The sequence below is a fragment of the Macrobrachium nipponense genome, chromosome 41 (genome assembly GCF_015104395.2).
Source record: "Macrobrachium nipponense isolate FS-2020 chromosome 41, ASM1510439v2, whole genome shotgun sequence".
NCBI classification, from domain to species: domain Eukaryota; kingdom Metazoa; phylum Arthropoda; class Malacostraca; order Decapoda; family Palaemonidae; genus Macrobrachium; species Macrobrachium nipponense.
The window spans coordinates 18969087-18981750 of record NC_061102.1 but is presented as its reverse complement, the minus strand read 5'-3'; the positions used below and the strand labels follow the sequence as shown (position 1 = coordinate 18981750).

The window sequence follows — 12664 nt, the reverse complement described above, 5'->3', positions numbered from 1 at the left end:
TATATTTGTAAATATATTGTAAGTTATTCAGACTCAAAATAATAAGTGGTTCTTAAATGCCCACACCTTTAGTTTATACATGTCATACACTTCGATGTTTTACGGAGATGTCAAATGAATACTCTGCCACCTGGTAAGCTTAGCTTGCTGGATAGTGCACAGCTCTATTAATCCTTCTATAATATTCGATCTTGTCATTTTTTGCCTAGTTATCATTTGACAAGAGTGAGATATTTAAAAAGCCCAAAAAGGTAAGATTTCTTTTATCCTGGTATGAAAATACGACAAAGTCAGGCACAAAAGAATGAGGTTCTTGGCATTACATACTGGTTCATGGCCACTGGACAGGTGAGTGTGACAACTTAAATTGTACTCATAAATCTGGTACAAGCTACTGAGCATAACTGTAGACTTTCTATGCCATTACAACTGGTCTGGTGGAAAGGTCAGTCATGGGTGGCAGAGGCAAGGGAAAGGCCAATGGACTAGTTCACAAGATTCCATGGACTAAACCTTTACAACTTATGATTGGTGCTTAAGAACTGTTTCCACCTAAGCTAGGATAATGAACGACAGCAGGAATGACTGCAAGCGACACAACCGGTAGACCTATGAAGTCCCAAAAAACCTCTATCTCTAGCATACAGGAATGATATGGTTGTGTTTTGCTAGCAAGGTGGAAGAATATGTGCCTGTATTTGTGAAGAGTGGAAAAATTAGTTTTATACAAGTGTGCAGAGCTATATACACATTCTTTGCTATTATAAGAACATACGAAAAAGGCTAGAGTATGTTTCTAGTATTTTGCTTAATAGAAAAAAGCTGGAATATTTCGGCTTTCTTAAATACATTACATTAACTTTGATCCTTTCTCCCAGTAAGCAATCTTCAAGTGTACATAGGGTATCATAATGCTGAATGTAAAATTGTGGTATTTTACCCTACATACTGTATCAAAATAAACTGTATTTCAGGAATGAAACAAAACCTAAAAATGTAAATACTTCAGACAATTTGTACAAAAATGATATTGTTATGATACAATAAAGTTTGTTCATACTTACCTGGCAGATATATATATAGCTGCATTCTCCGAAGTCCGACAGAATTTCAAAACTCCCGGCACACGCAGTGGTCGGCCAGGTCGTAGTACCCATTCCCGCCGCTGGGAGGCGGGCGTAAGGAACCATTCCCATTTTCTGTCAGATTTTTCTAGTGCCACTGTCTCCTGAGGGGAGGTGGGTGGGCACTTTGATTATATATATCTGCCAGGTAAGTATGAACAAACTTTATTGTATCATAACAATATCATTTTGTTCATGAATCTTACCTGCCAGATATATATATAGCTGAATCCCACCTTTGGAGGAAGGGGGAGACAGATTCGATTTTGGGAAACAATTTCATATATATGATTGATATTTTGGTTCCTTAACTGTTAGCAATAGCTGACTTCGTGAGTACCGTCACCCAAGTCTGCGTCTTGCTTTACTAGAGACTCCAGCTAGGTAGTGACCTGTGAAGCTGTTGAGTTCTAGAGGATCTGTCAACGGGGGCGTGACCACAATGCAACTAGATCCTATATTATAGACCTCCAATTTCGGTACTGCATTCCTAGAGGTGCCAGCAAGGACGTGACCTGTGTAGCTGGTGCGCTCTAATGAACTGTCACGGGGAGCGTGACCACAATGTGACAGATCATATAGGTGTTGTTTAGACACCGAATGCTGTTAATGCTTCACTGGAGGTGCCAGCAAGGACGTGACCTATGTAGCTGGTGCGCTCCAGATGATTTGTCAATGGGGGCGTGACCACCACTGTGACAAAAACATTTTACCCTACTATGAGGGCGAAGCAAAAACATTACCACCTGACCTAGCCTATCTGGTTAAACTTCGTAAAACCAAGGCTAATGGAGGAAGGCCGCCTAAGGCGGCCTACCCAAGACCACAAAAAACTAAACACCTACATAAACATAATAAAAATAAAAAATAAAAAGAAATAAAATTAAAAAGTCCAAACTAACATATTATTTTCTAAAAGATAGGAAGAGTGCTACTCTCTGTCCCCAATATATTGTCTGCTGCGACATATGGGCCCAAAGAGTAGCAGTTCTCGTATGTAATCCTCACCTCCCGAAGGTAGTGAGAGGCAAACACTGAATTACTACGCCAAAATGTGGCATTCAAGATGTTCATTGAGTGCCATGTTCTTGTTTTTGGAAGGCTACCGACGTAGAAATAGCCCTCAGTCCATGCGCATTCACCTTCAACACTTTCATATCACTGTCTTGACAGGATGAATGCACTTCCTTGATGGTGCCCCTCAAGAAAAAAGCCAAAGCATTCTTTGACACTGGTAACCTTGGCTTCCTGACCAAACACCACAAGTTATCAGAAGGACCTCTTATAAAACCTTGGTTCCTATCTTTTCAGACGGAGGGTTGACTTCCTAGCTATTGCTTAGGAGTCTGCTTCGTCTCAAGAGCCTCAGCGAGGATGTGACCTATGGGTAAGAGTTCTTGTGGGTTTGCCGATGGGGTCTTATCCACTTACTCGGCAAAGCCTAACTGGCATTTGTCAATGGGTGCTAATCCACTCATATGACCATATACCTATGCCTATTAGCATAATTGGAGCACAACACCGATCCCGATCACCTGATCCTAACACGAGGGTTAGCGCTTAATTTTAAAAAGAGTTAAACTAAAATTAACTCACTAGTTAAGGATCAGTGTCGGCTCCCTATCCCAGCAACGTATCCGCAGACACGAACAACCAAGAGAAAAGGATCTCTTGTAGGTTGAATTGACATCCTTCGTGTAACGGGAGGTCAACACAGAATTGCATCTCCCGTAAGTGACAGCTCATATGTCCTTTATGACATATTGTTATGGAACCAAGAAGAATTCATAAAAGCTCGCACTTCATGCATAGGTTCAAACGGACTGGACATGAGGAACTTCAGAACTACATCCAAGTTCCAAGACGGCAACTTGGGTTGTTGAACCTTCATCGTTTCGAAAGATCTCAAGAGATCGTGAAGGTCTCTGTTGTCCGCCAAGTCCAGGCCTCTGTGCCTAACGACAACTAAAAGCACACTCTTATAACCCTTGATTGTAGAGACTGCAAGTTTTAGATCCCTTCTCAGAAAAGGAAGTCAGCAATCTGGCTCACAGGTCGTGGTGGAGGAAAATGCCGTTCTTCTTGCACCAACTCCTGAAGACTATCCACTTCGATTGTACACTGCGTTGGAAAACGCTCTTCTTGCACTGGCGATAGCTTTCGCCATTGACGTATAGAAGCCTCTCGCTCTGGCCAAACTTTTGGATAGTCTGAATGCAGTCAGACTCAGAGCGAAGAGGCTTCTGTGGTACCTCTCGAAATGGGGCTGTCTGAGTAGATCTGTCCTTACTGGAAGCGTCCTCGGGAAGTCTACTGCAAAGGCCATGACCTCTGTGAACCACTCTCTCGCAGGCCAGAACGGGGCGAACAAAGTCATTCTCGTCCCTTCCGACACCGCAAACTTTCTCATGACTTCCCCTAAGATCTTGAACGGGGAAAGGCGTACAGGTCCATCCCCGTCCAGTCCCAGAGAAGTGTGTCTATCGTCACTGCAGCTGGGTCGAGTACTGGGGAGCAGTGACAGTGGAAGCCTCTTCGTTCTGGACGTCGCAAAGATATCCACGAGCGGACGTCCCCATAACCCCACAGCTCTTGGCATACCTCCAAAGCAGAGTCTACTCGGTTGGCAGAAGTTGACCTCGTCTGCTGAGGAGATCTGCCCAGACATTCTCTACTCATGCTACAAACTTCGTAAGGATCATGACGTCCAGTGCCCTTGCCCACAGCAAGATCTCCTTTGCCAGAGCAAAAAGGGACTGAGACTGTGTTCCTCCTACTCTTCAAGTACGCCAGAGCTGTGGTGTTGTCTGAGTTGACTTGGACTATTCGACGAGAGACTTTTTCTTGGAAAAAACTGGAGAGCTAAAAAGATGGCTGCCATTTCCTTTAGGTTTATGTGCCAGGACACCTGTTCCCCTCTCCAGGTGCCTGCCACTTCTTTCCCCCTAATGATGCTTCCCATCCCGTGGTGGACGCGTCGGAGAACAACACTAGGTCGGGGCTCTGAAGCTTGAGAGACACGCCCTCCGACAGCTACACTGGATCTAGCCAACATTTCAAGTGATGTTTTACCTCTCCTGAAATTTCCAAGATCATGTGTAGATTCTTGGTTTTTTTCCAATTGTACTTGAGAAAAAAATGTAACGGTCTGAGGTGCAGTCTCCCCAAGGAAACAAACTTCTCCAGCGAGGAAATGGTCCCCAGTTAGACTCATCCATTCCCTCACCGAGCACGAATCTTTCCTTAGGAAGGCTAACACTTTGTCTAAGCCTTGCTGCTGACGTCCCTGGGACGGAAAAGCTCGAAAAGCCACTGAATCCATCTGAATCCCCAGATACACGATGGATTGGGTTGGGATCAGATGTGACTTTTCGAAATTCACCAGTAGTTCCAGGGACTTCACCAACGATTAAGTTGTTTGAAAATCCTTCAGACACCGCGTTTGAGTGGAGGCATGAATGAGCCAGTCGTCCTTCGAAGATAACAATTGCGAAGGAGGAGACTGAGGGGCCGCAGGCTGAAACTATTCTTCAAAAGAGGCTCAAAGCCATCGAACCAAGACCTCTTCTTCTTCTCAACTGACACACGTTCGGGAAGATGGTAACCGTGCTCTCTAGACAACCTCTGGAGAGCTGCATGAAAACTAGAGAGCAAGGCAACTGGCGAAAGAGCGGAACGAGGAGAAGGAGAAGGGACTGCCTGTACTCTTGATTGGCAGCCTATCATCCTTCCTCTCACGATGTGGCTTTGCCTTTCTCACTGCAATCAACAAAACAAGTTGTTGTTGCAAAGACACAATCATCCTTTTCGATGGAGAACATTCCTTCTCAGGCAAAAGGCTGATCCTTTGAGAAGACGATGGGCGAGGGGAAGCCCTCCTCCTTCTCACATGGACCGCCAAGGATATATCTTAGGAGCGACCGAAGCGCTCAAAGCATACTCATCGGAAGACGTCCTCTCCGGTGAAGATCGCAACACAGTAGAAAAGAGAGAGGACGTGAAGCGTCCCCCTCCCTGAGACCCTACATCATACATCTCAGCTCTCTTTTACTGCAGAAAGTCTTCCAATTGCCCAGGAGACGACTGCAAAGCAGAAGGAGCTAACGGACGAGAAGCGTCCCCCTCCGAGGAACCAAAAGACGACGGCCGCCTGTGCGACCTATATCGTCTTCGTTCTCCTCAGAGGGAGCGAGACCCTCCGAGAGTTCCAACTCCTGCGCGGGGAGGACGTCTCTGAAGACTAAAGTAATCTTTCAAGATTCAAATTCTATGAGATTATGAGCCATGACATCACCTATAGACGAATCTTGACTATGAGAGATGTTCAGAATCATTTCTAGATCATCTATGCTATTCCAGTTTTTCTGCAGGAAAAACTGGAGAGGTGTGAATTTCAGTCTATTCAGGGAAAACAAACTTCTCCAGCGAGGAAATGGTCCCCTGCAATTCATTCATTCCCTCACCGAGCATGTTTCCTTCCCTAATAAGGCTGCGTTTCACTTAAACAGGAGTAATTTGAAGACACTGTAGAAGATTGTTCATTTGTTTCTTCCTAAAAGTCTCCTTCCTGCGATCCATTACTATTCTCTGATTCTCGGCGAATGTCTGAAGAAGCATTACGTTGTGCGTCCATCCAAGCGTCCTGCCGAGCGTCGCGCTCGGCGCTGTCGTATTTGGCAGCGGAAGGAGTCCCCTTCATAATCGAGCAAGGGACGTCTCGGCGAACTAATTGACTGCATCTCTTGCACATCATTCTTGTTTCGAGGGAAATCATGTGTGTTATGCCGCCGTAGACTCGGACAGAATTCTGTTACCATGCGGTAAACAGAACCGAAAAAGGTCTAATACATATATATATATACATACATACATTTATACATATATAACCATACATATATATATATATATATATATATAATATATATAATATATATATATATATATATACATATATATACATATACACATATACATATATATACACATACTACATACACAAATATATATAATTTTTTTTTTTTTTTTTTTTTTATGAAAAAATTCTCGCAAAGTGAAGATGTTCAGCCATGTATGCTAGAATTCCCTTCAACCCGAGGCTAAGGCCGTGATTGTAGGGTAGAAATACGGTTAGTCCGTCAATCCCGCAGGAGAGAGAGAGACGTAACCTACTGCGCATAGCAGACAATCAGATGGAACTGAGCACTGGCATTACGCATTAGTGACAGCAGACTCTGAGAACGTTCGTCGTTCTCGCACTGCTCTGCCTGAGTTGCCACCTACACCATTCTACGAATGAATAGGTTTACTATCATTATAGAGCAGAAACCAAAATCCATCAAACTAGTATATTTAAGCGAACTGAATTTGCTAAATATAAAAGGCTAACTTGGTATTGTCATAACAATACCTTAAATGTTTAAAAATAGGGAAACCGGCAACCCCTGAATAGTTGCAGGGAGAACCGATTAAATGTAATAAGAATAATCGTACTCTCGGTTGTCCTCCGTAGGAGTAACTATGGTATGAGTATATAACTTGAACCATACAACAGTTTGATAGTAATATGACGTAAGGGCAAAAATAATATTACTATGATACAACATCGCTTGTTCACCTTTACCCGGCAGATATATATATACATATATCTGACTGGTAAGTTTTATGAACAAACGTAGAGTATTTTAGACACTTGGACAGCTACCTCCCTACTACATTCTGCCTCACCGAGGTAGGGAGAGCCATCACGCGGTAGTGTTTTGTCAATGAGAAATTATACGCTTACGCGATAGAATGAACACTCATGGCATTATCACTATTCTTCACTACACTACTATAACTTTCCAATGCAAACATGATTCCAGGCTACGCAGAGATTTAAGAATCACAGATAGGGTATTACCCTCCAAAGACACTATTGTAGGGCCCGAAGGCATCACAGGTCTTTGGAGGGATAAATTCTACTGGACGGGTAACTTGTGTTACACGCCTGGAGGAAGACCTCCTTACACTATCACGTTCTAGTTTACGTACCTATGATTCATAAGCCTTCCACGCAGAATCAGACATATTTTCACACTCGTTGCAGCGCTCATCAAACATACAAACATGTTTCCTACAATTCGCGCACACTGTATGAGGGTCTACCGAAGTTTTCGGTAGCCTAACCTTGCATTCTTCCACACAACATACTCTGGCCTAGTCGAACTAGATCCAGACATCGTAAGTTTAAGGAAAAATCAAGCCAAAATAAAAACAATCCACAATTAGCGTATGCCTAACCACCGATCCTAATCAAATAACCAAAAATCAATCGGGATACTCAAGTGACCAAAAGAGTTCCAAAATCCAATGACGGAGGTGCAGAAAACACTTGTTGTCTGCACCGGCGACAGAAAATATCTGACAGAAAATGGGAATGGTTCCTTACGCCCGCCTCCCAGCGGCGGGAATGGGTACTACCACCTGGCCGACCACTGCGTGTGCCGGGAGTTTTGAAATTCTGTCGGACTTCGGAGAATACAGCTATATATATATCTGGCAGGTAAGATTCATGAACAAACCTAACTGTAAATACTTCAGACAATTTGTACAAAACCTAAAAATGTAAATACTTCAGACAATTTGTACATTCTGTTGAATTAAAATGGCCAGACATATGATTTACCTCAGCACTTCAATAAAGTAAAAAGGTCAATGATTTAAAGTATGAAAATGCAAGACTATAAGGTAAATGATTTAAAGTATGAAAATGCAAGACTATGAGATGAAAATATATCCATAATGGTATCTTTAAAAGAAGCTTCCACAAAGCTGAACTCCCTTATGGTGAATAGGCATTGAAAATACTGCCTAGAAGACCACCATTCCATAGCTTCATAATAAACAGAATGACACATTAACTTTAAAGGGTACAGAAAGTTCCATGGTAAAATAAGAGCCTGTGAAAGATTTTGATATAAAGACTGCTTTGGGTGATTGTCTGTTATGGAAGAACCCATCACTTGAAGCAGTCTTGTCAAAAAATTAAAAGTTCCTAAAGTGTTTGGAATATACAAATGTCCTTAATGAGACAGAGCCTAGTTCTCACATAATTTTTCTGCATATGCTCTACAACACTGAAAACTCATTACTTGGGTAACGAATAAGTAATAAAAATTGTACAGTAATGGCTATGCTACTGATGTTAAGTTTTAACAAATGGTGGAAGAAGAATGAAGTTCAGCTAACCAACCACTCTGCACACACAAAAGGTGTGGTAAAGATAGAATTAGAACAAATGTTAGTAAATAGACCAACAAGATTGGGTTTCCACAGTAATATGTTCAGTATGCAATATGGCAACTGCATTACATGTAAAAGAACAGTATATTTCTTATGGATGATGTATTACATAGAGATAGAAAAGCTAAAACAAAAAATGGATTATCTCCAACAAAAATAAAATATATGACTGATTGCCCCAACACTTTCTCTTCTCTTTCCCTCTCCATTTTGCTTTCTTTTATCTTGGGAGTTTAGCAATTATAAAATTCTTAATATATTTCTATCAGTGGCAGCTGCATTACTGTATATATAAAAAAAACAAGGGGTATAACTGAATGGGAAATGACAAACCATGATCAGTGTCATAAAAATGTGTTGCAAATACTGTTGTACTGACATTCCATTTTTGGCAATTTTCAACTTGCCATTTTGTTCTGTTTGTTTGCTTTTTACACATATCACCATGAAATACTGGAATTAAACTTAAAATTATCCCAGCCCTGGCTATGGGTCTGACAGGACTTGTGTAGTGACTTAAAAAGGTCCATTTTAGTACAGTATTTTAATTCTAAATGACTTACTTTTTTTTATAACTGTAGCAAATACTATCTTTTCATTCCACAAACTACAGCTGTATTCCCTTATCAACAATGTATACGTATTGCAGAAAAACTGTCAAGTGTTCTCTTTCTTTTTTGAATAAATTTACCCATAATACTTACATTATATCGAAGCAAACAATGTACATTATTGTTTTATTACACTGTAATAAAGGGAAGCCAAACTGATAAGAATAACAGTAAAAAAAGATATACCGTCATGTATTGTATCAAGAGAAGTACTCTAAGGTAACATGGCAAAAGGCTACTATCTTCATACAATCTGTTATGAAGGCTAACTAGACAACAAAAGCTGGAAACTTAGCCTTTTCTGGGTTTAGAAGATCAGCTAAGAAATACACAGTACCAGCCAAACCTTCAAATAATGATAAGGGTCTATCTGGAGTTCTGCAACCATGTTTGCCATAATCTCTGCACCAACGAGCAAATTGTGCTGCTCGGTAAAGGTAATCGGGCTCCTTAGTCACCTGTGAAATGTGTAGAAAAATTAGTATAATTTCTTAATTTTTTAAAGTTTACAAAGTAAATAAAGAATGATTACCTTAAAAGTCATATCCACTGAATGAATAGATTTTTAGGTAAATTTTTTTTACTGCACATGAAAAATTTACTTTTGAGTATACTTAGTAAATGAATAATACAGAATACAGGTACTCCTCATTTAACGACATTTGTTTTACAACAACATGAAGAGAGAGAGATAGAGAAAAAACCATAAAATGAAAATAAGAACATTGCCAATGGTAGCCAAAAGAAAGGCTATTCAGTGCCAATAATCTAGCTTAGCCTAGGTTTTGAAAACCTTGAAATCTATGGCTAAAACAATAAATAAGGGTATTTCTATATAAGCATTCTGCATTGTTCATCCCCGCGAATACAAACGCCACCAGGAATTGGGGCGTCAAATGTATTTTGCCTTGTTTAGTACGAGCCCGTAGGGGTTAATTATAGTCGTCCGAATAAATATTACTTAAAATTCTTGTTCAGGAGGTAAAACTGCATAGAAATACTGCAACTGCCATCGTCTAGGCCGCCGCGGAATAGTAATATAGATCTACCTAAGGCTTTAATATACTTTGTAAAGAAAGGGTATACAGTTGAACCTCTTAAAGTCGGCATTCTATGGTCTGGGAACTCCACTGGTTGGCTTGATTTAACTGTCATTAGTTTGTTGAGCGGCCAAACGGGTGGCACCACGTTTGTTTACAACTTCAAGACAGCAAAAATTATGCCCTATCTCCTTTGTTTTAGTGAGACTAATTCTTGGTAATAAAAAGAAAATGTGTGAATTCTTAGTAATGAAAAGAAAATGTGTGAAGTCAAATATGTTTTCTATATTAACTTGAAATAAATATATATTTTTTAAAATATTCTACTTGTGAAGTCTCTACCAAGTTAATCCTTTTAATCAAAACAATGAGACATTTGGCAAGCACAAAATCCTTACTCTTAGTATGCCTGAAAGACTTATATGTAATACAGTTTGCTAAATTTTGATACAACTGTGTATTTACACGTAGTCAATATATCAACCATGAGATAAGATGATACTAGAGGTAAGAAGTGAAGAGTAAATCTTTATAAATGCTAGAAAATGTCTATCCCATTAGCGCAGTGTTTCTTAACCTTTTTCGACCTCAGTACCCCTTTTGGTCAGGCCTAAGCAGTCCAGCACCCCCTACCATTGATTAAAACCTAGTTACTACAAGGATAAAGCAAAGACAAGTGCAGTACATCTTGATCATATATTTAGTTCATTCTCTAAAACAAAAACTTCTACACTGTAGGTCTATCATAAAGCTTGTGATACTGAATTAATATGAAAGTATGGAATGCTCGTACAAATTGAAGTGTTCTTTATCACCATGCTGCAACACATCTGAAAATCAGGTTAAAGTTTATTGAATTTTAAAAATGCGTTAAAACTACAATTGTCCAAATGTGTTCCTTCACTACAGAAACACTGATATTTTACCGCCACATATGTGACCTTCCCCAGCACCCAAGGTTAAGAAATGCTGCATTAGCTAATAGTTTAGTGTTCACTTTCCTCAATAGATGGCGTGCTTTGTTTACATTTTGATGGCGACACTCAAATGCCCTGTGATCGCCAAAATTCAGTCATTATTTTTTTTCATCTCACTACCCTCTACAATAAAAATAAACGACGAAGAAACTAATAGCGATAATTATGAAATACCAAATTAGAATATGAATATCACTGCTAAATAATGTGCAGATTTTGAGAAAAGTTTAGTACTGTATTGACTTACTACTAATAGGCTAACTTGGGACTGTAGGGTAAACATGTTAAATAAAGTACACCATTTTAAAGAAAATTATACATTATGAAGTTACAAAATGATGAAGTTAAAATATATGAGGAATAAAATAATAAAAAGCGTTGTCAGATCTTTGCCAAGTAGTAAGCTATGTCGTAAACTAGTTCTGCGTATAATATATGAATGAAAATAATGCTATTAGTCGAAATAAAGAGAATAATGCATTTAATGACTAATTCGTTTAACGACGTGGTCGCTGGAACAGAACCCCATCATTAAACGAGGAGTGTATGTACTTGTATACAGCTCTCAATATTTGTTTTCTTCTTCCTTTTCCTAATTTTCACATATGTTCTTATTATTTTGTAATATCTCACTTTGCAAGTAAAAGAGTTCCTAGACTTGTTCTAAATTAATGTGTACTTATCTTGAAAAAAGATAATAACCAATATACGTTAAGCAGTTAAGTGCTTGGCATGAATGGTATTTAAAGAAAAATACATACCTTAATTCAACCATAAATCAAAATGTTATAAAAAATTCTGCATTGATTTTTTATCTGCCTTTGATGGGGACTCTACACTGATTTTTACCTGCCTTTTATGAGGACTGAACCCTTTTCCTTTGAGGGGGTACATAAAAGCAAGGTAAAAGAACAATCATACCTGGTAAAAGTAGAGTAGAGCATAACCATTTCCAGCAGTGCCATGGCACAAGCCATATCCTTTACGCAACAATCCTCGTTCCCAGATGCAATCTGCAGATTTCCTAGCATGCTCTAAGTAACTGTCATCTCCAAATACCTGGAAGATAATTTAATCCAATCTACAACGACCAGTTATATAAGATTCTGAACTTTCAATAACTTCATAGTACATATACAGAGTACAGTTTTATATTAGGATTTCTTTCACTGCAACTTGGAAATGATGTGGGTTTGTTCAATAGTATGTACACTAATGTTAGAAAGCTAAGGAATTACCTGCATCTTGATAATATATGTATGAAAGGACGACTAAGTGAACAAACTGGGAAAATTTTCCCTATCTTGGTAAACAGCAGAAGGAAGTGTCAACCCAGGGTTTCAAGGGTTCCAATACTACTTTAAGTTTTATTTCTCTCTTTTTTTTCTTAAAGAACCTTTCACACAAACCCATCATTTCACTAATGCTCAATCCTGCAGTCAGCAGCTCCTGCAGACATACTCTGAAGGATAAAGAACACGCCCAACCAACTGGTTACTTATGTATACGAAACATCAGTGGTTTTGATATGTCAAGACTTCATACAAGAAACAATGGGTCAAGGGAAGGACACTTAACAGTGACTGATTTTTATTAAAAATATAATTTTCTTATTTAATTTGGTTTGAAAA

At 39.5% G+C, this 12664-nt stretch overlaps 1 protein-coding gene across 1 annotated transcript in view; it reads right to left on the bottom strand.

The window, feature by feature from the left end:
- LOC135212786 (lanC-like protein 2) overlaps positions 1-12277 on the bottom strand; it is an 18273-nt gene extending 5996 nt beyond the window's left edge. Inside the window, exons 1-3 of the mRNA XM_064246561.1 lie at positions 12272-12277; positions 11955-12101; positions 9363-9474 (exon numbers count right to left, since the gene is read on the bottom strand). Coding sequence (XP_064102631.1) covers positions 9363-9474; positions 11955-12101; positions 12272-12277 — 265 coding nt within the window. The remainder of the gene's footprint in view (positions 1-9362; positions 9475-11954; positions 12102-12271) is intronic.
- Between the last annotated feature and the right edge of the window lie 387 nt (positions 12278-12664).